Source organism: Notothenia rossii (genome assembly GCF_949606895.1).
Source record: "Notothenia rossii genome assembly, chromosome: 4".
Taxonomy (NCBI): Eukaryota; Metazoa; Chordata; class Actinopteri; order Perciformes; family Nototheniidae; genus Notothenia; species Notothenia rossii.
The window spans coordinates 82,586,477-82,613,082 of NC_136902.1; the positions used below are offsets into that span (position 1 = coordinate 82,586,477).

Below are 26,606 nucleotides of genomic sequence, written 5' to 3' on the forward strand. Positions count from 1 at the left end.
TCGTTTTTCCTTCACTCAAACAAGCAACTCAGTAACAAAGAAGTTGGGGCGAAACTAGTAATGTTGCATATTTATTAATATACACAGCCCCCTTGTTGCGTTAAGTAAAACTTCTATGTTTGAACTATTCATGCAGCGAGTCCTTCAGACATTGCACATTGTGTATTGTTCAGAGTAAAGCGGCAGTATTGCTGTGCAGGTGCCCGCTCGCATGTCGTGTTTGCTGGTTGGTCCCTCCGGAGCCCGGGTCCCTCTGGAGGACCGACGAGCAGTGATTCTGGGCCGGGGGCCTGACACGGGGGTCACCGACAAGAAATGTTCCAGGCACCAAGGTGAGGAAAATGTCAAAGTAAAGGCATTGGTGCTTCCCCTTGTGACAGTACGCGCGGGCAATTTATTGTCAAATTGAGTCTATTAAGCTGCAGGTCTGCTGCAACTATGATTTCTTAAATCAAATAATAATACTTTTTGCAGTACAACATTTATTCTGAGATTTTAAACTCGTCTTATTCCACTATCGGTTTTTAATTTTCAATTTGCATGGCTCTAAAGTGATTTTGAAGTTTTAGGTTTGATATTCGACAGTCAATGTGGTTTTATTAATCCGTTTCAGACTGACCAATCCAATGAAACAAAAACAATGTTATTTTCAATAACTCCTTGCTAAATAGTTCACATCAATTAAACTTATTATTTACTTTCATTTCATTAAAAAAATCATATGAAAATGCACTTGGATCCAAAAAAAAGAGGTGTGTCCTACTTTTCATGTGTAGTAATCATAGACTGTGTATAATGTAGTATTACAATTCTGAATTTAGACTGACTGGGTCACATAGCATGAAAGTTGTTGAAAAAACCAAGAGTATTCAATAAAAAACTGCATTAAAATATGCATTTAAAACAGAGATAGCACTACAATCCAATAAAAGAATATGTGGCTTGTGTGTCGAGTGTGGTATCACACTATCACACAGGACATTGGAAGCTATTATTCAAAAAATCATACTTTTAATAGAGAAACATCTGAATTTTCACAACAACACTATTATGAAATAGCACCTAAATAACATGTAAAGAGAGATGTTCCAAACAGTAATATATTTCTTTATGGTTTTTGAGCCATAAAGTGTTTAATAAAAAACGAACTTATAGTAAAAACCAATAAAACTGGTAGTGTCCTATTCGTCCAGTAATTATGTCACATAAGATACATTTATTATAATTTCCCCTAATATGGGCAATTTAGTGCAAAGGTATTGAACATTAGTTTTGTGTCTTTCAAGTGGTAAATTATTGGTGAATTGTAATCTGGAACCTTGTTTTAAACAACTATTTAAAAAATCTCTTTTCGCAGTGTTGTTTAATAAATAGTGACTTAAACTACAAAATAATTATCAAGTTGTTATAAATGAGTTTACTTATGTTTTCAGCTCTAAATCAAAAGCCAAATATGTGTGTGTCTGTATGTTTATATGATAATACTAATCCCTTTTTATTTCAGTGAAGGTGGTGGCTTGCTATGCAGACCAGGATGTGCTTGTTACACAGGTATGACAACAAAAACACTTAAGCCCCACCCACATATCTCAGTTTATAGTTCAGTTAGTCTCCCTGTGAAGCTCTCCGACTAGAAAAACACCACTGCTCGACACACTAGACAACACTGGCAGGAGATTTGGGCTGACCCAGCATTGTCAAGTATGTACTTCCTGACAAGACTCCCCTGGTGCGCATGTGGGATACTTGGGCACGAGGTGGAATCACAAATAATAACTAATTATTATATTCATATTCACTACTGTTACCCACAGATATTTCCTCTGTTTACTGAGGACAGGCCTTCAGCAAAGTACTAAGGTGCAACAGAGAAAACAAGTGTTGATATTTAAATGTGAATAAATAAAATAACCCTAGTAATGTAACACTTTTCAGTGCCTGCAAGCTATTATAGCGATAACTAGCATAAACAGCTCAAACTCCCCTATGACACATATTTAACATGTTAAACTCAAGTCGCGTATGATTGACAAAAAAACTGAGAGAGACAGAGAGTAATTATTTGTCACAACAAGCGTCAGCTTCGTCATTTTGACTGAAAACCTTATGTCAGCTCACCTCACCGCACTATAACCTCACAGTATCTGGACAAAGACTCCAGTTTAATGTCCATACATTTCAATTTTCTTCTTTTCACAGCTGGGTCCCAATCCCAGTTTCTTGGATGATAAGAAGCTGGGTCGAAGCCAGTCAGGTAAACTTACCCATGGAGGCACCATCTTCCTGGTAGATCAGAAGTACCCGTTTAAACTGCGCTACTCTGTGAGCCCAAACGGATCAGCCGCCAACGAATCACGAAAAGGACTTAAAGCCACAGATAAGACAAAAGGAGGAAGAAACGGGCACGAGAAAGAGGCACAGTCCAGTCCAAATGTCCAGCGCAGTATAAAGGATTTCTGTTCTAAATCTCCTACGAAGGTATCCCCTCTGTCACTGTGTTCAAATCCATTTAGTTTCTTTTTCACATGTATCATAGTTTGCTTATTCCAGCAAAAATAACGTTTACTAAAATAAATGGAAGTCAAGCTGGTGAAAATAAGTGTATTTTAATTTATTTTTCTGTTTAGTCGTCTAAAAGAAAGCTGAGTCCAGAGAGGGGCAGCCCTGAAGTTAAACGCCGAAGAAGAGATGAGGAAGAGGAGGATGATGAGGAGGAGAGAATGGCTGATGAAAAGCTCAAGCAGCTGCAGTCGTGGGCAGAGAAGTCAATAGCAGAGAGGAGTAATAGCACACAGCCTTCATCATCTTCATCATCTTCGAAAGGCTGTCTCAAGAGCAGCTGGCAGCAGATCGGCAATCTGATGCTCTACACTGCTGCTGGTGTCGCAGGAAGTGACAAGGTGGGACTTCTTGCAATGAGCTTTTTTTTAAATTTAGTATTTCTTTAGTTTCTAAGGTCAGAAAATCAAACAGTGTTGTGGTAAGTAACCTGATGTTTCAATGTTATCGTTTCAAATAAAATGTTGGCCCTTTTCATAAAATAGGAAATATTGCAGAAATATTTAATTAAAAAAACTCTTGTCATGTTATCTCAAAAATCAGCCATTGAATACAAATCACAATTATAGCAAATGCTAGTTCTGCCACTGTAGATCAATCAACGATATGTCTGTTAATGTATTGGTTGCACAAATAAGCTAAGCAAAATATATTTATATCATTGTAAATTGAATAACTTATTGGACTGTTGGTTGGACAGTACAATTCATATATTTCTTATATATTAAAAATCCAAAAATATTCCTTATTTTAATCAATAATACAAATAATTATTAGCTGTAGTTACATTCATTTTGAGTTTAGTACAGCATCATCTTTAGTCACAGGAAGTGACGTAATAAAACCTTAACAGCTGTTGTTTTTTAAACACAGAAATGTCCACTATAAAAACATCTGTTCACTTCCTGATTCAAATTGTCAATTTGAATATATGTTGTGGTCATTTTTTATTGTCGACATATTTTTTCCAGTGTTTTTTTAATTTCCTTTTCATATTTTAATTGATTATTTTCTACACCAAAACACCAACCTACTTGGCAATAAACCAATTTCTGATCTTGATAAGGTTTTACTTATATCACCTTACATGATTTCTGGTGCAGCTGAAGTGTAATCGCGGAACATTCCTCTCGTTGTCTTCCTCCAGATTGCTGGGTTTGACATAGATGGTTGCATCATCACTACCAAGTCTGGTAAAGTCTTTCCCACTTCGCCAGATGACTGGAGGTATGTCTGCACTCCTTAATGGACTATTTGAAATAGTTACTCATCATCATATCATGGATTGTCATATTTATTTATGGATTTAATTTACAGGATTTTGTATCCTGAGATTCAGCCCAGGCTGGCCAGCCTGCTTAAGAAAGGATACAAGGTGAGGAGAGTCAAGACGCAACAGTTGCAATTACAATATAGTGCAGTTTAGAAGATGATAACCTGTGAAATATGTAACAAAAGTGTACCTAGTCTACCTGCCTTTGTTTTTATAGGTGGTGTTCTTCACCAACCAGATGGGCATTGCTAGAGGCAAACTGAAACCAGAAGTCTTCAAGTCTAAAGTGGAGGACATCCTCACCAAGCTGCAGCTACCTGTGCAGGTTGGTTGTGTTGTGTGTTAATTAAATTCATGAAGCAATCTTTTTCCTAATATTGTAAAAAAAGAGGTTATTGTATCCCCACAATGTCTGTGTTTCAGGTGTTTGTAGCAGCCGGTTCTGGTATATACAGGAAACCAGTGATGGGAATGTGGAACCACTTGTGCGACAAGGTAAATGTTTGGGAGTCGCATGAACACACACCCTGCCATGTTATTTCAGAAGTAAACCTCAGAGACGGTTTGCATTGTGCAAAGTCTAAACTTCTGGACTCATTTAAGCTGAGTCATAGGAGCCGCCCTTTAGCCCCGGAGCTGTATGTTCAGGTTTGACAATAGTCTATTTCTGATCTTTGTCTTTGCTTGTGTTTCCTACTCAGGCGAATGATGGCGTGACTGTTGACAAGACACAGACCTTTTATGTGGGAGGTGAGTTAGGGTGGGCGTGAAGTAATGTTGCCATGGTGATGAACATTCCATGCTTAAAGGTTGCCAAACGTGTTCCCAGTTATTAGGTACGGTATGACAGAGAAGGACACACACATACACATGTATTTATTTTTGTTTTCAAAACATAACTTTGTGTTCACTGTTATTGGCCTAATACTAAAACTACACTTAAAGGGGCCCTGTTGTGCTTTTCGGGTTTTCCCTCTCCTCTAGTATGGTGTATATAGGTTTTTGTGTGCATGTAAACGGTCTACAAAGGGTGAAAAGAGGTGCTGCAGCACAGGCAGTGTGAGGAAAATAAAGAGCTTTTTCAACATGTCACAGTAGAAACACAAAATACAAATATAAACCTGAAAAAGAGCAGACGATGTCCCCTTTGACAGACAATGTGATGCCTAGATCTGAATCTATCCCTCAAGCCAAGAAATGATGAAGAATGAACAACTTGAAAATCCCAAACATGCACACAGCTTATGACTTTACCTTTGTGCACAGACGCTGCAGGTAGGCCGGAGAACTGGGCTCCAGGGAGGAAGAAGAAGGATTTCTCCTGCAGTGACAGAATAGTAAGTTTATATATTGTTTACTGCTTTGTGCAGTTCCTCCTCTTCCTCCTACTGCCATGACGTTTTATGTTTTTTTCTTAAATGTCATTAAAACATCATGCACATGACTCAATGTTTCTTATGACCCATTCATGTGGAAATGCTGCACACCACTGACACAATGTGAGCTTTATGTGCCCACTACAGTCTTCCTTCTTGTTTTCTAGTTTGCTCTGAACATTGGGTTACAGTTTCACACCCCAGAGGAGTATTTCCTGGGATGGAAGAGCGCCCCCTACAGCCTGCCTCATTTTGACCCTGTGAGTACAATTTTTAGTTATGACATTACATTTGTCGGTTTGATCTGATTCTGTTAAAAATGTTTCTTTACCTGGACCTTTCTAGAGGACAATTGACTCCACTGCGAGACTCTACGACCCCCCGACTGCCTCATTAACCTCCAGCAAGACAGAAGTCATTGTCGCGGTGGGCTTCCCTGCATGTAAGAGGAGAAGCGTTGTGTATATTTCACCTTTTCTGTTCTCTCCTCCCACCAAGGTTTCTCAGCAGTTAAATCTAATATTCTTTCCTCTGCTTCCTCGTTGCACAGCTGGTAAATCCACATTCTTCAACACCCACGTCGTTCCCAAAGGCTATGTTTACGTCAACAGGGTGAGTGGATCTTAATAAACAGGGCTCCTGTTCTTCCCCAGTACTGAATGCGTTCAGAGCATCTGTTTTTATACAGTGGTGATAAGTCACTAAGTGCATTTACTTTTACTTAACTACAAATTTGAGATACTTTTACAATGTATACTTTTACTGTGCTACATTTTCGAGGTGTATATTGTAACAAATGTCTTATAAATTAATAGACCGACAAATGCTTCTTTAATGATTAGCCTATATGAATTAAAGGGAACCATTTTGATCTTTTCAGTTGTTAGTGTTAAAAAGCGTCATTTTTGCTTCTCAAATGTAAGGAATACTTCTTTCACCACTGGTTTTCTACATAATATTATTGTTTGTTTACTTTGTTTATTTCCTACCCTGATGGCATATTTGATACTCAAGTTTGTAACTGTTTTAACGATTGTATCGCAATAATGATGAGAACCTCACGGTTTAGACACATTTGAGTACTGTTGTTTTATACCATACTGTGGGCACTTCTGTTAGTCTTCCCTGACATGTTCTGACCCAGCACTATTGATGCTTTGTATCAGGACACAATCGGTTCGTGGCAGAGCTGTGTGACATTATGTGAGCGTTCTCTGAAGGAGGGCCGCAGCGTCGTCGTGGACAACACCAACCCAGACCCGGAGTCTCGCAAACGGTAAAGCAAAACTGAAACTCAATTATTGACCAAACTCTTGGCAAAAAGCATTCAAGCTCCCTGTAAGTATTAGTTGAGTTTTTAGCCAGTTTGAATGGACCAGCGGACAGCACAAGCCCAATTTAGAGCTGTATCCCAATTTGTGTCAGCTAAGGACAGAGAAATGATGTAGGGTTGCACAAAAAAAAATGGGATAGTAATTAGGTTTGTTAGCGAGTATTGGATCTCAGCCAACAGAGATACCACAAAAACAGGGATGGTAGTAGAGATTGTAGGTCATGAAACAATACACCTTATCTCATAACAAAGAACGAATCAAACCCTTTTCTTTTTTGTTGAAAAATGATTGTCATACCAAACAGCTGAAGTGTCAAAATGTTTATCTAATCATCACATTTTCAAAATGTTAAAAATATAAACCTTGTAGGAAATGTCTTTTTTAAAATTGATCGTTTTCAATACTGCATGTCATGATCCTGGCCACTAAAGCTGCATTCTGTAAATATTTTTGATTAAATGATAATCCTCTTCATTTATTTTAACCCACATTAAACCCAATCTGTGTCGAAACACTTTTCATGTTTTGTGTGACAGATATGTGGACGTCGCCAAGGCAGCCGGAGTGCTGTGTCGCTGTTTCCACTTCTCCGCCTCTCTGGAGCAAGCCAAACACAACAACAGAGTATGACTCTCCTTTAAACTCACTCTTCACTTTTTGGTTGCTTTATCCTGTATTTGTTCACCAGTGTTTTTATTCATGCACATTTTGTTTTCAGTTCCGAGAGATGAATCCATCAGAGAGCAAACATATGAAGGTCAATGACATGATTTTCCACAGCTTCAAGTGAGTGACACTGACGATGTTTCCTCTAAACGTATCCGTTTCTTGTGCAAAAAAGCTTAAAACTAAAGCACTGAGGTTAAGTAAATCTAGCTAAATGCATGCTACACAGATTCTTCTTCTTTGCTTCCTGTTATGAAAAAACAAACTTAATCTTGGTAATAGTTGTACTGCTAGTGGCTCTGGTACTGATCTGAATCTCTTTCTGGACAGGAAACACTTTCTGGCTCCTGCTCTCTCCGAGGGATTCTCCGAGATCCTCCAGATCCACTTTGTGCCAAACTTTAAAGACAGCCAATCAGAAATCCTGTTCAGGCAGTTTTCTGAGGGCTGATTGGAGGATAGGCTTCTAACAACTTTGACCTCCACATTCTCCCTGCCACAGCAAAAATAGAGATAACAGCCAGTGAAGCAGCTGAGGTGTGAGATCTGAGATTTGTGCAGAGCTGATTGTCATTGCTCACAGTATTATGCAATCTGAATGGCGAACTACAACAATGATATAAGACCTGTAATGGTAACTAAACTTGGATTAAATCAGTGTTTGATCTACATTATTATGTCAATGTACAGATATATTTCCATATGATATATCTGCCTAGTTTCATGCATATGTTATACATGTTCAGTATATAAATAATTCAGTGTTAAAAAGAGGAATGTTTGTTTTTTATATCCTGTATGATAAGGACGTCCTTCTGAGTGAATTAACAGTTTTCTGTTGGACAATAAAGTTTTGGAAAACACTTGATAGCACTCTCTACGATTGTCCTTTATTCCTGTGTGAGCTATATTGAAAACGGCATTTTGTTATTTTGGCGTAAATCTTGGCGGTTCTCAGCTGATGGATTATTGGTGTTCGAACTCGGGCAGGAACTGGATCTCTTGACCCAGATGCTCTTTCAGCCACGGCATTATCTTGAAAAGGTCGATGTGAAAGTCTCGTGCATCGGGAGGCGGATTGTCGCTGGTCCCGCTGAGGCCTGCGTCACATATGTTTGTGGTGCCCCAGCTCACAACTCCCACCTGGAGATGAAAGTAGGAAAAACGTCTATAATATGATTCGGATTGGAAAAAATAAGTTGTTTGATAAGAAATAACCTCTTATTGACCTGAAAGTAACGCTTTCTTTTTTGCAGATAAAGGGATCCACCAGAGTCCCCTTAAAGAAAAGAGACAACATTAATGTGAATCCCATGTTGGTCAAACTGTGGCAGAGAGATACAGTAAGTGCGGAGTCCAAACCTTTACAGGTGATGGGGTCCTTGTATGCTGTGGACCCCCCAGTACACAGGAATCTGTCCGGTATGTACTCATCCAAAGTCACATTGGTGGGGTCTTTGAGTGTTTGCCTCGCCTTCTCCACACAGCTGGGTCTCTGCAGACAGAAAACGAGTTACATTTCAACACTTTCGCAATAAAACAGAAGTATATCCTCAAGGCAGTGCTAAGAAAAGGAGTGGGATTCTTAAGTAAAAATAGATGGAAACACTAATTACAATTAAAAGTCCTTAAGTAAAAACATTTAAGTATTATCATTAAATGTATATATAGTATTAAACAGTAGCACTCATATAGATCTTTTTTTAAATATAATTTTCAATTCTATCGCTGGCAATTATGTATTAATGCTGTTCATCAATGTGTAGCCAATTTACACGTATTTTACCTTGTACAACACTTATATAATAATATAGTATAGTACGGCATCACATCAGCAAAACATGTTTTATATTTTAGAAGTTTCTAGTTATTTAGGTTCAAATGAATGTAGTGGAGTAAATGTTCAATATTTTCCTCTCAAATGTAATTCAGTAGAAGTTTAAAAAAGCATAAAATAGAAATACTTAAGTACAAGTACCTCAAAATAGTATATAAGTACAGTATTAAATATACTTAGTGTACTAAGCACAACTCACCACTGCCTCCACATTATTAATTGAGTGTGAGCTTTAATGCAGCCCAGTCTTTTCATCGACTGTCACTCACCTGACTCTCCATCTGGATATGTGTTTGTTTGACTTTGTCGTTCTTATGGATGAAAAAGGCGGCCGTCTCCTCGTGCGGTAGTAGTTCCTTCCCTGTATCGACAGATACATTTTGTATTAAAATGCTAAGGGATCTTTCAGGATTTTCTTTTTGAATTCCGAGTCTGAATTCTACGTTTTATTACAAATAATTACAATTTAACATTGTTGCAATATATATTTTATACTCCTAGTAATATGAATGCTTCTGTGCAGTCCAAAGGTCACTTACTGTGCTGCTGACAGGTGGAGTTGACTCTCTTCATGGCTCTGCTGGCTGCCACAGTACATGGCAAGCAGATAGGCCTGGAGTGTGACACACACACACACACACACACACACACACACACACACACACACACACACACACACACACACACACACACACACACACACACACACACAGTCAACACTCACCCTAAGGGACGTTTATAGTTGCATTCATTATCCTGTTGCACGGATCCACGGGCCGGGGCAAAAACGCAACATCTGCAAGAACCAGCGTCTGAGGGCTTCTTAACATTTAACCAACTATGATTGTGTCATACCCAACTAACGGGAAGACGCTCTAACTGAAGATACGAACCATTTTTACCGAAACAAAACACAAGTCTTACGAGAAGCATCTAAATGAGCCCTGAGCGAAAAAATGCGAACGCACTTAGCACAGAACTCACGGTAGAAATACTTAATTACTAATCGGATCTGCACAAACAAGATATATATATATATAGAAAGCTGAGATTCTCGCGGCAACTCAGGCAAAGCCCAGACAACACACAGCGTAGCTTTACTGAGCAAATAGTCTTATCTTTGCTGTTTTTCTGATCAAAAGTTGTGTTCAATGGCATTAAAACGAGAAAAACGCTACTGAAGGTTAATCCAATGTGTCTGTCACTTTGAAATGATTACTGATAATCCATCCTTCCATTTTTGTCAAAAACTGAGATTTCACATTTGATGCTATTAGAGCTACGACCCAGCTTCCGGTGTTGGGCAAACTGCGTGTGTATCACTCACTCCTCAATGGAAATGTTTAGATGGATTTAGGAACTTCCACTCAATTTTATTGGCTCTAACGGTTCAAAAGAGGTGTCAATCATCAAAATCGACCGAGGGGGGCCAGAGATAGGGCAAATGACCCCAGAAGTGGGGTTTTTTGTTGCAAAACCTCTCTAAAAAGGTCAAATGTTGTTTTGCATCAATCTTGATACAGGGTACTTATTATATGTTATAGTTTGGATTCAAAAAGTTTTTTTTTAGACGGACACTATAATTTATATTTTTTTTACTATGTTCAATCTGAATTTACTTTAAAATAAAAAAAATCTAAACTGATTTTGACTTTTCTACATCCAACTCACAGGTTTATCATTGCTTTGAGAAAAAAGATGATTAATTTACCCCTTTTAGAAGTGAAGATATAGTCATTTGTTCTGGGAATGTCATTTTCGAGGCTGAGACCTAAAAAAACAGGCTTGGGGCTTAACAGGTTAATTCCCTTTTTTAGCTACACCATTATGGGCCAATAGTAGGTTTTTTTCTCCAACATTTTTCAAAAGTAGTTACAATGTACTTGTTTGCTTGTACACAGTAAAAACTGAAAGAAAACATTTTAGGACTTGCTGTACTGACATACAATTAGACAACAACATCAATACAAATCAAATCAAATGTAAAGTATTAAGTAATAAAAAAATAAATAAACCATAACATAAAAAAGAAAGAAATGTCTTGTAAATAAAATGATTAAGTAATAATGAAAAAGCTCATTTTTTGGCACTACACCCTTTTCTTGGCTGTATCACTTGTGTCTAACAACATTTTTTCCTCCTGCTTTCTTACCTGGCTTTCCATGAAAGCGGGATACTCTTGGTCACCTGAACCAGAGCTACATCGTAGTCGTAGAACTCCGATACGTTTCTGTGTTTGAGCGCCCTGATGTTGTACTCGGGGTGCATGATCACCCTCTCGGAAACCTCCCTGCCCTCACCTGTGAGCCAAAGAAGCAGCTTGTCATTTCATGACGTTAATAGAAAATCTATCTAGACACAATCTGTTACTGTAGGCAATAACACTTGGAGAGTTTATGTTTTGACTCGAGAAAACTAATGCCAGAAATCCCATTGTATTCTTTTTCTGACAATTTCAACTATGTCGATTCTTTTGCACATTTTCAACCCTGTTCCCATACCGGGAATTGAACGGGTTGGGTTGTAATGTTTCTGCAAAACACATGAACTCTCTCAATTATATATGTACTGTATAAATGATATCTAAATACTTTATGTTCATTGTGGGGCTCAGTGCTTGGACCTATTTTGTTCACCCTATATATGCTTCCGTTAGGCAATATTATAAGGAATCATTCTGTAAACTTTCATTGTTATGCGGATGATACTCAACTATATTTATCAATCAAGCCTGATGAAATTAATCATCTAAATAAAATTCAAGACTGCCTCAAGGACTTAAAAACGTGGATGACCTTAAATTTGTTGATGTTAAACACGACCAAAACTGAAGTTATTGTACTTGGCCCGAAGAATCTACGAAACAAATTATCTAAAGATATATTAACTATGGATGGCATTAATTTTGCCTCCAGTGAGACTGTAAGGAATCTTGGTGTTATATTTGATCAGGATTTATCCTTTAACACCCACATAAAATCCATTTCAAGGACCGCCTACTTCCATCTACGTAACATTGCAAAAATCAGGCATATCTTGCCTCAAAACGATGCAGAGAAACTAGTCCATGCATTTGTTACTTCAAGGCTGGATTATTGTAACTCCTTATTATCAGGGTGTACCAAGAAGTCAGTCAAGTCGCTTCAGCTGATTCAAAATGCTGCAGCTCGTGTACTAACCAGAGTTAGGAAAAGGGACCACATTACTCCTGTTCTGGCTGCCTTACACTGGCTCCCTATAGAACACAGGATAGAATTTAAAATTCTTCTTCTCGCCTACAAAGCCCTTAATGGGCAGGAGTCATCTTACCTTAAAGAACTCATTATACCCTACTGTCCTACTAGGGCATTGCGTTCCAAGAATGCACGGTTGTTGGTTGTTCCTAGAGTCTCTAATAGTACAATGGGAGCCAGAGCCTTTTCTTATCAAGCTCCACATTTGTGGAATCAGCTTCCAGTTTGTGTTCGGGCGGCAGACAGCCTATCCGTTTTTAAGAGTGCGCTTAAGAACTTCCTTTTTGATAAAGCTTATAGTTAGGGCTGATTAGATTCAGCCCCTAGTTTTGCTGATATAGGCTTAGTTTGTCAGGGGACATCTTACTTCTTCCTTCTCTCTGTCTATACCTGTGTACTCTCATGTTCCGATTAACCCAGCTTCCCCAAATGTCTTTCTTTTTGGTGTCTATATACGCTGGGATCCGGAGTCATGGATGATCCTGCGGTCCTGTGTCATGGATTGCGAGTCCTGGATCTTGAGTCGTGGCTGTGGTCCTGGATCATAAGTCCTGGATGGATATACTCATGGATTCATCTTCTTATTATAGACACATGCATTTCCAAACATTTGGACTACCTATGTTGCAAATGTATTATCTTTTCAATTTACACACGGCATCTATTGCACGTCTGTCCGTCCTGGGAGAGGGATCCCTCCTCTGTTGCTCTCCCTGAGGTTTCTCCCATTTTTCCCTTTAAACTGTGGGTTTTCTCTGGAGGTTTTTCCTTGTACGATGTGAGGGTCTAAGGACAGAGGGTGTCGTATTGTCATACTGATATTCTGTACAAACTGTGAAGTCCACTGAGACAAATGTAACATTTGTGATATTGGGCTATATAAATAAACATTGATTGATTGATTGTCTGGGGCCCTATTCTCAAGCTTCCTATAGGTAATTGGGACATTACACATATCTCCATTATGTCGTATGATTGTAGTTGTATTTTTATTGACACTTGTGAATAAATAAATACAAAATAAATTAAAGAAACCGGGGCCGTCTGGGTGAAAACCAGGAATCCTAACCGCTAGACTATGTGCGACTTGTTTATTTGTTGATTAGTTTTCTATTTGTTGATATGTACTATGCAATTTTTCAATACACTATTCCATGTCGTTTGTTTGCATATTTTCAACATACTATATACTATGTTATTATTTCCAATATTTTGGAAGTACTATACTATGTCGTTTTTTCCGACAATTTGAATATACTATACTATGTTTTTTTTTAATCTTTAAAAGATGTTCCTTTGATGACACTGACCATAACCAATGTGCACCTTCGGAGGCTCTTCTGTGCTCGCCCTAGCGAAGCAGTGAGCAGCTGTCAGCACCCAGTTCTGGCTCACAATGGATCCAACACACGCTGGCGCTATCTATAAGAAAGAAAAGTTTTATTGTGTGAAAATCCAATTTGAAATATAAAGTCTCCATTATGATTTTAGTGACTGACCTTAGACTTAGACTGACCTTATTGATTGTTTCCACGGTGACATGCCAGGGTCTGGTGAGGGTTTTATGCTTTATGGAGGTATGCTCCTCCCATTCCTGAGCTATCCCACACATGGTCACACTCTTGTCACCTGGATTATGAGACATTTTAATGGTTAGACTTAAGTAACTCAAATATCGGTATGATTTTTTTTTTTGGATAGCCGGAAAGGCAAGGGGGAATATAGTCGGCTCTCAATTGTTTTAGCATGTGTTTAAATTCCTCAAATAATATTCTTTATCTGTGAAACAAATGTGCGAAAAGATAGGCAGGTAAAAAATGCCAAGATTGTTTCTCAAATTATAATTATTTATGCATTTGAAAAACAGGAGTATTTTCTTAGTCCTCTTTGTTGTTGTATTTATTCTGTGGAGCAATAAGGTCACTTGTGGTTGAATTTAGTATGACAACAATAATGAACACTCATCCCGACAAACGTTTATTTTTCAATAAACACAGAAAATTAAATAATTAAGCTAAAAAAATACAATGACAGATTGATTTTCTCCTTTGCCTTTCAGGGCCTTTGTATATTTGATGTTCTCAAATGTTAATCTTCTTCTGACTTTAGAGCTGAAATCTGTCCAAGAGTGATCTCCCACTTACTTATGATGCTGTTGAACACCTCTCCAAGTATTTGGTAGTCTTTCACAACGAATAAGTGCTTCTCACCACGTTTCTTTGAGGCTAAGGAGTTCAGCTGATCTTTGTTTACTTTGCTGCCAATACCAAATACATAGACATCTGCAAACAGACACACAACATTTCTTATAATAGGCAAAGCAACCATGTCAACACACAACCACACACTAAAACTAACTTTCCATGCTAGGTTTATGATGCACAGTTAAACGAACTATTGTACATGGTCCATTAAAACATTTATTAAAAAACATTCTTAAATCTTGATACCCAGCTTGGTTTCATCTGTGTTATCACTGGTTTGGTCTCTGTAACCTAGCAGACTCCGGATTTGGGCCAGGGCAATCTCAGGCTTTTTGCCTGTGTTGGAGTAACCTGCAGGCAGAAAGACATAAAGAGGGTATGAACACCTTCACTGTATCCTAAAGTTAACCCTCTTATTATGTCTTACAAGCTCTAATGGGTTGTAAAATATTTTCATGAGCTGGAGATGCTCAAAATATGTTGTTCTAAGACATTTGTCTGTGTTTTTACCATCTGTTTCTATAATTATGATGTTTTGAGTCTCATTAAAATGGTTGTTGGCACTGTTTAGCTTGAGGAAGTTGATCTTCTCACTGACTCGATAGAGGGCAGCGTAGAGGTTAGTTCCTGTCTTACGCCCATGGCCTGCAGATGTACAGATGCAAAAGATAGGACATTTCTTGGACTATTAAACACATGGTGCATCACGGCTGTAGCCTGGTCATTAGATGAAAGCTTGAAGCGAATGAATGAGGACAGTCCTACTGGTATAGTTGAAACCCTCCAGATTCCAAATGACGTCGTCAATGTTTCCACTGATATCCGAGTGTGTGATGTCTACAATGTCTTTTACCATAGTGGCAAATGACAACACATGGAACCTCAGCTGAACCTCGTAGCTGTCCAACTAAAAGGAAAATACAGAAAATACATGTGGTCTATATGTTTCAAACCTACTGAGAGGGGAAGACAGGAAAAAACGATACCACCAATGTGAATAAAATAATGTCTCTGTCTTTCACCCACAGACCTTTCTGATGAGAGCAATGGTTGCTTTCCTGGATAACTCAAAGTCCTGCGTTGTGATGCTTCCTGATGTGTCCAGTAAAATGTAAACGTTTATACGACTGCCTTCAGACACAAGGACGGTGCGGGCAAAGGACGCCGACGATTCTAACATGCAAAGGTTAAGAAAAAACCATTGCAGTTTCATTCAGCGTGGTTCCCTTAGATTTTGCAGTTAAAACTGTTGTGTTGTTTATGCACTGTTGAAATGTCATGTTGAAATCTCTGTTACAAGTCATACTAACCAGTCTTTTTGGAGTCCGGTGAGATAACATCCATGACTCCTGCAAGGGACCCGGCCATGGCTGCTGCCACAACACTGGGGGAGTCAAACATATGTGCGCCTGCAGAAAAGCACAAAGATGTCAAGGATTGTATCTTATTGTAATCATTCACAGTGTACTGTTCTGGCACTGCTTTGATGTCCAATGCTGCAGATCATTGTTTGGCCTTAAAAAATGTGCTTCTGTTATTTTAAAGGAAAAACATCAAAAGCTCCTCTGCACCTTGGCAGCGTGGTGTTGAGCCGCTCCACTCCCTGTTCTCCAGACACTCCCTTTCAGCCGACCCGAGCAGATCCAGACCAGCCTGGCAGCGGTAGATCACTTTCTCCCCTGTTTGAAAGCGACCCTCTGACCTCTGAGCCCCCGGTGGGATGCCTGGGTTACTACAGTCGTCAGCTGCAGCGTGGTGACAGGTAGCAGAATATACAATGAATATTATTATTTATTTTGTTTATATCCATTGATTTAGAGCAGATATGTATGTCTGTGCTTGTATTCAAATGCTCAGAACATAACTTTATTTGTAATAAAACAAATATTTGGGCTGTCTCACTCACTGAGAGTGGGACTTGGCACCATGCCAATACATGCCTGTTTGCCATACTGGCTCCAAAATGGTGGAATGAGCTCCACAGGGATATCAAAACAGCAGAAAGTCTACACATTATCTGTCGCAACATGAAAACCCATCTGTTTTGACTGCAAGTTGGACAGGAAAATACATTTTCTTTAAAGTATAATTTCTGTATGTAGCACTTAAAATGGTTTGGCTTATTTGAAGATAATGCAATAGCAGGATTATTTCAAAATGTGTACTCTCATGTTTGATTGCAGTTGTTGCTTCGAAAAGAAGCGCCAGTTTAATGAAATGTATTGTAAGACATTGAATTCAATCAGTGACCTGTTTTGTGTCACAGTAACCACAGTAAACTACTGTATGACATCTATTTACAGGGATCATTATATAAATTCATCAAAAGCTGCTTTACAATGTAAACCTAAGTAAGCAAGAGCTTAGTCAGTGCATGCTCACTGTACCATAGGCTCTAATACACATGATAATGGGGGCTCGGGGCCTCATGTGCTTAAAGTGGATATTCTTTGTTATTCTATATTGCACTGAGGTGTAGTAAGAGGAAAAAACGCAGCCATATTGTAGTCAGACACATGATTTCTGCTTTATCATGAGTGAGGTTTGTTATTGTGTCCGTCCTCACCGTGGTTGTCACAGATGGGAGTGGTTCCTGTCCACTCCCCAGACATGGTGCAGTTCCTCTGGGCTGAGCCGTACAGGGTGAACCCTTCCTGGCAGGAGAAGGTCTGCGTCGTCCCAACACGGGCCCACTGGTCCCGGGGCCAGAAGTCACCGTGATCCAGCTGGAGCTGAGCCGGACACAAGATGTCTGGGAGCAGAAGAGAGGTGGAAAATAGGATCAAGGGTTAGGAGAAGAGGATGCCTTGAGAGGTTAATACATTTGAATATACTAAACCAAAGCTAATCATCACCCAAACTATTACCTTTGCATATGGCCCGTGAAATCTGTCTTCCATTGTTTGATCTCATGACCGACCACTCCTCATCATCGCCGCAGAGCCTGGAGCTGACGGGGAAAGGGTATTGGTCCGGGCCGCAGTGATAAGTCAGCACACTTCCCTCCATCCCTCCCTGCAGAGGAAGCACATGGTCACTTTTGGAGCTAGATCGAGAAAGATTTCCAGTAAAGGGATTCTTGATTCCTTTCACTTCCCTGACCTCGTAGTTCCTTTTTTATCATGATTCATTCCATAGTGAGAAATTCAGTGCTGTGCCTTACTTTGTCCCTGTTTTACATTTCTAAAATTGGATTATACATATTATGATTTTGTCATATACATAAGGAACATCTACATCAGGGTAGAGCTGAAACAAATGCCTATACACAATATCATCTTTAATTTTGGTGTAAAATGTGAGCACCTAGACTTTTTGTCATGAAGTAATTAAAGGCTTTATTAAGGTTCAGAGTAGAGCTGCAGTTAATAATCATTTTCACTGTGGATTTATCCAACGACTTTCTCCCTCATTAAATTAACACATGGTCTTTACATTTATTTAACACGTTTTTTTAATTATCTATTGAGAAGTAACTATTCAAAAAGGTCTGACCACCTACCACCAAAACACCAAAACAATATTACATTTAAAACGATAAAAGAGAGCAAAGCATTACATTTATTTCGTTTTTTGTATTTAATTTTGAAGATAAAACTAGAGAATATTTGGTGGTATTTGTCATGGTGTGACAAAGGTGTCTGTGATGACATTTTCGGTCCTCTTCAAAATCAGTGATACATCTGATATGTTCAGCTCAGTGCTCAGGATCAGATCGGAAATCCTTTATTAGTCCCACAGCGGGAAGAATATGTTATCTTTACCTGTGAGTAGGTGACATTACCACCTTTGATGTTCTCGGTGGTTGAGCAGCTCAGAGGCTGTGGATACTCGTATGTGTCATCATCATAATTATACTCCTGCAGTGACACTTGAGCACACACAGAAATAAACATGCATCACTTCATGCAAGGATAATCAAACAGTGGACACAGACACAAGAGTCAAAACAGCCATATGGTTCCATGTAAATTGGATGTAATTACACTCAGTAAGATAACATTGAAATGCTCACCCTCTTGGACAGAGCTGAAGAGTAGTATCCAAAGTATTGGTTTGACATACATGACTGCACTCTATCAGTGCTTTGTGTCTTTGAGTGACAGAAACCACAGCGAGAGTGTCCTTATCAAACAACAGTCAACCGCTTTATTTGATGACCGATTACCCATTAACACAGCAGCACCAAACAGGGAACAAATGATTGAGCAATTTAGGTCAGAACACAGATTTGAGCTCTCACTTTCATTTCTGATTGCAAAAGGGTTCTCTTTTTAGGATTCTGTGGAGTTTAATATGTCTCTGGTGACTTTTTGACATAGCTTATTAATTTAAAGTCAAGAGTGGTCTCATAAAGGGTTTCTCCAAACCTTTTAAAATAAAGTCTATCAGGGCACTTAACTGAAGTGCAATGAGCCTGATAATGCAGTCTTTAATCTCACAATCTCAGCATGAATTGCATTAATTCAGCATTGTCAAATTTAATCTCACCACAATGCCGTTTTTATTAATGCCTAACAACCCCAAATTATTACTCAAGACTGTCTCTGTGCCAATGCTATGGGCTTTTAAAGTGTGTGTTGTGCTCATGTCTATTTGTTTTTCTGTATTAATGCACCTGCAAGGTTTGGGCATGAAAACGTATGTGAATAAAACATTTTAGGACCTTAAAAGATCATTATGGGGATTATTGAGCTTTAACAGGGACCCACACCTCCAGCCTCACCCCATCTCCCTTTCCCCCGTCCTCCCTCCTCCTCCGAGGGGCTTAGTCCTCTCAGCTGACTCGGATTTGTTCAACACTGTGAAGGAGTTTCTAAAACTCCTTTGTAACCACTCACCTACACACAGAAATACAGACTAGTGCTGCAAAAACAGACCCAAGGCTACAGGATAGCAGCAAACATGGATATTCTGTTAACTGGAGTTTGACAATTATTTTACGTGTATTACATTGTTTTCATTCTTTTGTTTTTTATCTGGATTACATTTATGGATGTCCAACAAAGAGCTCTGCTGTGCTGGAAGAGTGAAGGCTGTAAGCTTACTAAACCAAGGTGGAAGTGTGCTGTAGGAGCCAGAAGTGAACAATGTTGAGAAAACCAAGGAACATATCTTTAAAACTCCCTCATGTAGAAACAGCTTTCTTCACAATGTCCCCATAGATGTCATTAGCACAACCTCAGGCTCTTTAAGAAGCTCTAAAAGAGTGACAGCGGACCGAAGATGTCTGACCTCAGCCAAGTTGCAGTGTACTCAGACTCTTCAGATATCTACAAGGTGAGCGAGGATGATAGGATGAATGATGGTTGAAGGAGATGCGGAAAAGGTCACAGGGTTACTGAGAAATTAAGCAGGAAATGATCAACCTATATGCAAACTAGACCCTTTTTATAGTCCATTGTGATTCTTGCTTTCAAAATGGAGGGCTTTTTTTTAATGGGTATTTTTTCCCCCTCTCTAAAATATATTGTTTATACGTATTTCTTAAACATTGTTGACCTGGAACCTTTTGTATGCCAGTTCGTCATGTACAGTTCACAGTCATTGGCCTTCAGTCCTGCTTTTATGCTGTTATTTGGACCATGTTTACATTTTAGGCTGGAAAGCTATTTATCATTTATGCATTATCAATGTAAACGTTACAGTACTTTATGTTAAGCATTGGAATGTAACTAAGTATTATCCAAGTACCGTTTTGAATAGTAAAACGTACTAATTTACTTATTACTTACGATTTTCATGTTATGTTACTTTATTGCTTTCAACACTCTTATTCCTCTTTTCATTGGATGTGTTACTCCAACATTTTTATCTGACAGCTTAATTTACTTTTCAATTTTGTATACCCTTCATGTTCAGTAAAATCTTGTATCATATGTGTTTGATTTTAATGTTTTTGGTACACTGAAGGGTGAAGTGTTCCTTCATGTGTAGAGAAAACTCTTCTTCTAGATATATTTACCATTCAAAGAAAGTCCTGGGTTTAGCTGGAAAAGCTACAAAAAAGCATTGCTATTATACTATTCTCATAAAAGATTCAACTACAGAGTATATGAAGAAGTTCAAATGAGCACAACTTCAAGCACTCACAGTAGTAAGATGCAAGATATTAATGCAGTAGTGAAATGAATCCAAAAACATTGTATAAGGAAAAAAACTGACAGGGAACATAACACTGTTGCACTGTGTTGCTGAAAACATAACAACCAACCTTCAAAACCGCGGCAAAACCCTTAAGCACATACAAAACATTATGATATATTTCTTTGTTAACTAATTCATCTTGATATTTAACAAAATAAGATTATAGTGTAGATTGTTTAAAATGTATACAATCTTGCTTTTAAATGAGCACTTTATAACACAAATGTTGTTTGTAACTGTATGAAGTTTATTTATTGATAGTTTCATTAGTTCTTTCTGTTGCGCTTTCCACAGAATGTGTTCTGCAACCCTGCCTTTGAGCTGGAGGGGGAGCGAGAGGAGCGGGTGGAGGGATTCAGGACATCCTCGTCCACCCCTGAACCAATCAAACCGCCGGCAGCTAGTGAGTCAGCCAATCAGCTTGCTGCTTGAGCTGGATTAGACTGTGTATGTGTTTTGGATTAGCTACATTATTGCATCACCTAGACTCTGCTGGCTTTAAATTCAACTCTCGTGAAGAGTAGTACAGAAGTGTGTGTTTGTTAACAGACCAGAGGAGTAACCTCTAGATCTTTTAGATCAAAGATCCGTTCACTGGATATGGTTAGTCAGTGATAACACTTGTAAAATGTATTTTCTTGCTCTTTTTCTTAAAAAGTTATGAAAGAAAGCCTGTAGAGGAGAAGACATGGGTGACTAGCAGGCATGTTGTGCTTATGAAAAACACCACTGTTGTATCATGGGAAATAGGGCCCTGTGCTTTGGGGGTTTACCCATCCAATGAAGTAAAAGTATGATGGATTTGGTCATCATTCTTTTAATCTATTTCTCAAAAATTCAACAACTCCATGAAAGGGCAATACAAATCACACTAACTTAAAACAGTAAACAATGAATCAAACAAAAAAAGGATCATTACACATTTAGCGCAGTATTTTGTCCGGTTGCAAAGCCCGGGAAAGTCTAGTGGTGTATTTTCAGCTTTAAATCATTGTAAAATGTGAGAGAGAAGCATTGCTCGGATTGTGGAAAGTGTCTAAGCCTTGGAGAATTTGGTAAATTGACCGCGTTCTTTAATATTACATATGATGCATACTGTAACACCAATTAGTTGTTAGCCAAAGAGTAGACATTTCAAGTGCCTCTGACTTCACATACCCATATAAATTGAATGTGTGCCCTGTAATTCCGGTCCAGGTTGGGGTCTGTTGGGGGTGTGTGCGATGCGTCTGCGGGGCCCGGGCTGTGGCTGGGGGGTGGCGGTCTCTGCTGCTGCCCTGCTCCTGGTAACGGCCCTCGGACTGGCGCTGGCTCTTCTCCTCACACGTGAGTTACTGCTGCAGTGCTAATGTCACAGTGAAAAATAAATACCTGAACTTGATTCGAACAGCTTTCGAGAGAACAATAATACATTTATTAATTCAGGTTGCATAGATGTGTTCCTATTTGTAATGCAAAAACATACTGTATCAGGACTTTACCAATAGGCCTACAGCACTGTTTTTCTATCTGGAATAAGCATTTTCTCGGCAGTCTCCCTGTAATGTTTCCATCCATTACAGTTGTTGTTTTATGGCCCTGATTTAGAGATGAAAGGCCAGGCAGTGGAGAATGAGTTGATGTCCACCACGTCTCCAAATCGGCTAAATACAGGATATGAAGCGCCACATATTACTCTACCCACAATCTCTGCCAACACAAGTCAACAGGAAAGTACAACAGCACCACAGCCTGCTAGGATCCCACCTCCTGAAACACGTAAGTGATTACAATAAAATGGCCATTTAATGTGTTTTATAAAATACTAAATGTGCATGTTCATTTTCATGTCCATCCTCACTGAATAACATTTTGTTTTTCTTTACTTTGAGGCCCTTTTGCTTTCTGTAACTAAAATAAAGTGTTCCTTCTCAGGTTGCGGCGGGGTGTTGTCTGACTCAGAGGGCAGTTTCAGTACCCCAAACCACCCTGGCTCCTACCCCCCCAACTTGCTGTGTGTGTGGGTGATCCGAGTCCCACCCTCCTCCGTGGTGCAGATCCACATTTCCTCTCTGACTGTGGAGGGGCCTTCTCCCTGCCTCTTTGACTGGCTGGAGGTTCAGGAGCAGAAGGATCAGAGCTCTGTGGTAACCAGGTTGGTCCCACTCCAGCTATATCTGGGAATAGCCTACTGCAATGCCAAGTGTGCTCCTTTGAAAGCCCCATGCTTCTGTTTAATAAGACTTTGAACTTTCACTCTAACTTTTTGGTTGCTTGGAAATGTTTCGATTGCAACCAGTCACTCTAAAGTAGAAAAACAAAGTTGTATACATGTGAGGGATAAAGAGGCAACGTATAGAAATGTGTTGTTGCAAGTACACTTTGGAGTGTATAGGTATGAACAATTAAATTAACCTCATTCATGCACAACTTTCAAACATTTCTGAACACATTCTTTTCTGAGGGAAAATGATAAGGTTCATTACCATTATAAATACTGTCTGTAATCTACAGATGGATCTTAAACTTGAAAAGATAGTTCCCCCGAACGACTCTGCATTGTGTCCAGTGCTGTCTGCGTGCAAAGGTTTTATCTGATTATTACTCAAAACAATATGCTTCTTTGATTATTGTTTGAACTTTGCACTGCTGCAACTTTTGGCAAGATCAATTGGACAAACCTGGTTAAATAATGGCCGTATAAATAAGTCAATACCTTAAATTGTTGGTAGATGGCACCAAAGGTCTGTGCAGAACAGAAGTGTGCTTCTGGGTACTGGGAGCTTCTGGGAAATATTTTGATACATGTGAAAACGTTGACCTTTTTGCTTACTTGCATTCTGGGCAAGGGTTGTAATACTATTCATGACATGTTAAAAATGTTTCATAACTGGCCCACAACCCTTGGTCGAATAAAGGTCAGACTTGAGTGGCCCGTCCAAAGCCATAATTGTTCAAACGAAGGTTTAAGGTTATTCAAAAGGTCTATTCTCTTCCTGCAGGTTCTGTGGTAACGTAGCGCCACCGACAGTCAACACAAACAGCAGCACAGTGTGGGTCACCTTCCACTCTGACGGCAGCATCGCAGGCAGCGGCTTCACTGCGCAGTACAGAGCCATCCAGCCTGGACACAGTCAGTGCTGTTTGTACGCATCTGCAAATACAGAACTCTTTAACTCATGCCCTTTGTATTTATGTGCATGTATGCTGTGTGTGTTCTCAGAGAGCTGCTCCAGGGAAGAGTTCATGTGTGACAGAGGGCGCTGTCTGCTGCCTGTGTCTATTTGTGATGGTCATATAAACTGCCACGACCAAACAGATGAGGCAAACTGCAGCCATAAACACAAAGGTGAGAGCATGCAAACAAAGGTAAAAACAGGAACTTAAAGCAAATGTATGGACTTTGTTTCTACCCTGTTTTTTCACAGTATGTGGAGGGCCAAAAACCGGGCCATATGGTTACTTGTCAAGTCCAAACCATCCCAGGCCTTATCCTCATCAGCAGGTCATTCTTTACAGCCAGACACACACACACAACACTTCTGTTTACAGGGCTTTGAAACGTGTGTTTCTCACTAATCCGGTGTTGTTCTGTGTACCATCAGTTGTGCGTATGGTATATATCTGTTGAGGAGGGTCACGTCATCACACTGAGCTTCAGGAACTTCAGTCTGGAGACTCAGGATGTGTGTGAGTTTGACTACGTGGAGGTACACGACAGCATCAATACTGGATCTGGAAGAGTACTGGGAAGGTGAAACCTACTACATCCACATGCACAATAACGTTAGCTCAAATTATAAAGTTGAACTGCTTTTACTTTCATTATTACTCCTGACAGGCATGTAAAGAAAAGAACAAAATACAGTATAGTGAATATACTGTACAACATACATGTCCAAAGAAATAACATCCATCAGTGTTTCCTTCAACTTGTCTTATCTCAGGTTTTGTGGCACCACCTTCCCACCTGACCTGACCTCCTCCGGCCCCCACATGACGGTGGTGTTTGAGGCTGATGATGGAGTGGCAGACAGCGGCTTCAACGCAACATACCAGGCATTGTCAATACTGGACCGTGAGTTCTTGCTTCTATAAAGCATAAAGTGCAACTTTTCATTTTCTTTCCACACTCCCTCTTTCTTTGCATATTTCCTCCTCTCTTCTAGTGTTTTACTTCCTATTTGTTCTTCTTTGCCTTCCCTTCCTTATTTTCTTGAAATCCTACCTCTTTTGTAAGATCTCTCCCTCCGGTCCTTGCTTCCTTCTTTCCTTATGACCTACAACTTCTCTTCAAAAATTGGCAGTAATACCTGATGCTTTGGTAAACTCCCTTGGATGCCACAATTCTTGTTCCTTTTCCCTACACATAAATACTTTTGCTTCTTAAACCCCTCTCCTGTGTGTTTTGTCTTTATTTAAAGGGACATGTGGTCCCAGCCAGTTTTCCTGCAGTACAGGGGAGTGTCTCCAGCAGCAGTGGTTGTGTGATGGATGGAACGACTGCCCTGATGGAGCGGATGAGCAGGGCTGTGGTAACTCCACCTACCCCACCTTCAGTGAGTCCATCTTATCTCTGACCCCGATCAGCGTCCTGCTAGTGTCACATATACAGTAGTTTTTGTTTCCAGAGCCACACTTCGGCAGATTACCTTTGTTTATTAGAGACTAAAAGTGTTCTGAAAGCCAAATATGAGAATACAAACATGTAAAATAAGAAAAGGGATGATTTATATTCCTCTTGCCCTCAGCTTCATCGTGTGAGTCCATAGAGGTAGAGATGTGTCAAGGCCTCAGCTACAACCTCACCTCATTCCCAAACATCTGGCTGTCCATTGCTGACCAGAGAGAAGCTGCCATACTCTTGGGACAGTACCGGGTAACAGCCATCTTCACTACCTCTCTTTCTTTTCGCCACTGTATGATCTTTCAAACGTTGGGCCTATTTCTCGGCTATAGCATCTTCCTACAAATGTACAGCTTCTTTCAAGGCAGACGTTCATCATCCCACACACACAAACCTCTTTTGTGCATTTCTTTGTCCAGGTGTTGACGGAGCTGGCGTGCTTCGAGCCCCTGCGGAGGCTGGTGTGCGGGATGTTCCTGCCGCAGTGTAGCCCTCAGGGTGGGGTCCTCCAGCCCTGCCGCTCAGTCTGCTCCTCTGCAGAGCAGCAGTGCAGCCCAGCCCTGGACCTCTTCTCCTTCAGCTGGCCCTTCAACTGCCACCTCCTGCCGGACTCACAGGACCCCGTGGAGTGCTCGCTGCCTTGATGCAGCAAGAGTTACAGATGTGTTGATAGTCAAAGATAAAGACATTCCACACAGAATTGCAGCTTTGCTCGAGGGCCAGAAGGCCAGAATCTGACTCAGACCAGCTGTTGGAGCCAAAATGCATGTGTCTTTGTTTGAATTTGATCTGCACAAGTTTAGTTAATGATGCAGTTCCAACTTTGAACACAAGATGGAGTATTCACTTGTGAGTCTGTATACATGTAATCACTGGGTGATCAGATGCAGGTGTGTGGGACGGTAGCAAACAGTTTTCGACCGTGTCGGCAGAAGCCGTGTCGATATGAGCTGTGTTAACCTGTTTGTATCAGAGCGTGACTGGCAGGCGTAATGCTCATCTGAATGGTAACAGAAAGGCAATATGGATACAATCAACATGGTGAATATATATGGAAAACAAAATAAAGGATATTCAAGGATATACACTCGTATGGACATTGTTTTTTCGTCTGGAACACGCGTCCGAACTTAGTTCTCCCGTTCCCATCCCTCAGTGGCTTAATATGGATAAGGTTAAAAAGTCACTACACCAGCTGTTTCAAGAGTTGTAATGAAAGCAGTTTGACTTCTGGCATGACTGAGACCCTCATTATGGTATATAAAAATGGTGGTGTATGCAGAACATGATGGCAAAGTAGCTTTAAAGTTATAATAAATGAGTTTCATGTTTCTGTGTGATTCTCATACAAACTAAGCAAAGAAAGTGGTC

The 26,606-nt window shown here is 39.7% G+C and overlaps 3 protein-coding genes across 3 annotated transcripts; 2 read left to right on the forward strand and 1 right to left on the reverse strand.

Annotated features, from left to right (window-relative positions):
• Nucleotides 1–8: 8 nt before the first annotated feature.
• pnkp (polynucleotide kinase 3'-phosphatase) lies at nucleotides 9–8,076 on the forward strand. Its single transcript, XM_079673738.1, has 17 exons — nucleotides 9–332; nucleotides 1,505–1,551; nucleotides 2,200–2,478; nucleotides 2,628–2,900; nucleotides 3,707–3,786; nucleotides 3,877–3,934; nucleotides 4,050–4,157; nucleotides 4,256–4,327; nucleotides 4,534–4,582; nucleotides 5,099–5,169; nucleotides 5,376–5,468; nucleotides 5,554–5,650; nucleotides 5,759–5,820; nucleotides 6,375–6,484; nucleotides 7,079–7,166; nucleotides 7,261–7,328; nucleotides 7,539–8,076. The coding sequence occupies exons 1-17, from the start codon at nucleotides 212–214 to the stop codon at nucleotides 7,657–7,659; spliced, it is 1,797 nt and encodes a 598-aa protein (XP_079529864.1). The 5' UTR covers nucleotides 9–211; the 3' UTR covers nucleotides 7,660–8,076.
• On the reverse strand, nucleotides 8,077–18,651 carry LOC307034816 (complement C2). The gene is made up of 19 exons (XM_079673737.1): nucleotides 18,498–18,651; nucleotides 18,247–18,353; nucleotides 17,350–17,497; nucleotides 17,049–17,234; nucleotides 16,054–16,227; nucleotides 15,793–15,891; nucleotides 15,513–15,655; nucleotides 15,248–15,389; nucleotides 14,993–15,127; nucleotides 14,729–14,833; nucleotides 14,423–14,560; nucleotides 13,795–13,907; nucleotides 13,589–13,700; nucleotides 11,198–11,345; nucleotides 9,585–9,658; nucleotides 9,315–9,406; nucleotides 8,571–8,703; nucleotides 8,438–8,487; nucleotides 8,077–8,351 (listed from the first exon to the last, which is right to left on the reverse strand). Exons 1-19 carry the CDS (start codon nucleotides 18,547–18,549, stop codon nucleotides 8,175–8,177), a joined length of 2,328 nt encoding a protein of 775 aa, XP_079529863.1. The 5' UTR covers nucleotides 18,550–18,651; the 3' UTR covers nucleotides 8,077–8,174.
• A 1,045-nt stretch (nucleotides 18,652–19,696) lies between these two features.
• Nucleotides 19,697–26,318, forward strand: mfrp (membrane frizzled-related protein). Its single transcript, XM_079674724.1, has 13 exons — nucleotides 19,697–19,762; nucleotides 20,924–21,032; nucleotides 21,827–21,955; nucleotides 22,217–22,387; nucleotides 22,544–22,763; nucleotides 23,611–23,741; nucleotides 23,832–23,957; nucleotides 24,037–24,113; nucleotides 24,214–24,362; nucleotides 24,556–24,686; nucleotides 25,033–25,167; nucleotides 25,360–25,487; nucleotides 25,655–26,318. The coding sequence occupies exons 1-13, from the start codon at nucleotides 19,709–19,711 to the stop codon at nucleotides 25,877–25,879; spliced, it is 1,785 nt and encodes a 594-aa protein (XP_079530850.1). The 5' UTR covers nucleotides 19,697–19,708; the 3' UTR covers nucleotides 25,880–26,318.
• The last annotated feature ends 288 nt before the right edge of the window (nucleotides 26,319–26,606 follow it).

Coding starts and splice junctions, on each gene's coding strand:
- pnkp (XM_079673738.1), top strand. CDS start 212: ATGTCGTGTTTGCTGGTTGGTCCCTCCGGAGCCCGGGTCCCTCTGGAG. Junction 3,935..4,049: donor TGCTTAAGAAAGGATACAAG/GTGAGGAGAGTC, acceptor TTGTTTTTATAG/GTGGTGTTCTTCACCAACCA. Junction 4,328..4,533: donor GGAACCACTTGTGCGACAAG/GTAAATGTTTGG, acceptor TTTCCTACTCAG/GCGAATGATGGCGTGACTGT.
- LOC307034816 (XM_079673737.1), bottom strand. CDS start 18,549: ATGTATGTCAAACCAATACTTTGGATACTACTCTTCAGCTCTGTCCAA. Junction 17,498..18,246: donor GTAATGTCACCTACTCACAG/GTAAAGATAACA, acceptor CTTCCTCTGCAG/GGAGGGATGGAGGGAAGTGT. Junction 14,834..14,992: donor CATAATTATAGAAACAGATG/GTAAAAACACAG, acceptor TTCTGCCTGCAG/GTTACTCCAACACAGGCAAA.
- mfrp (XM_079674724.1), top strand. CDS start 19,709: ATGTCTGACCTCAGCCAAGTTGCAGTGTACTCAGACTCTTCAGATATC. Junction 21,956..22,216: donor GCTGGCTCTTCTCCTCACAC/GTGAGTTACTGC, acceptor GCCCTGATTTAG/AGATGAAAGGCCAGGCAGTG. Junction 22,764..23,610: donor CAGAGCTCTGTGGTAACCAG/GTTGGTCCCACT, acceptor CTCTTCCTGCAG/GTTCTGTGGTAACGTAGCGC.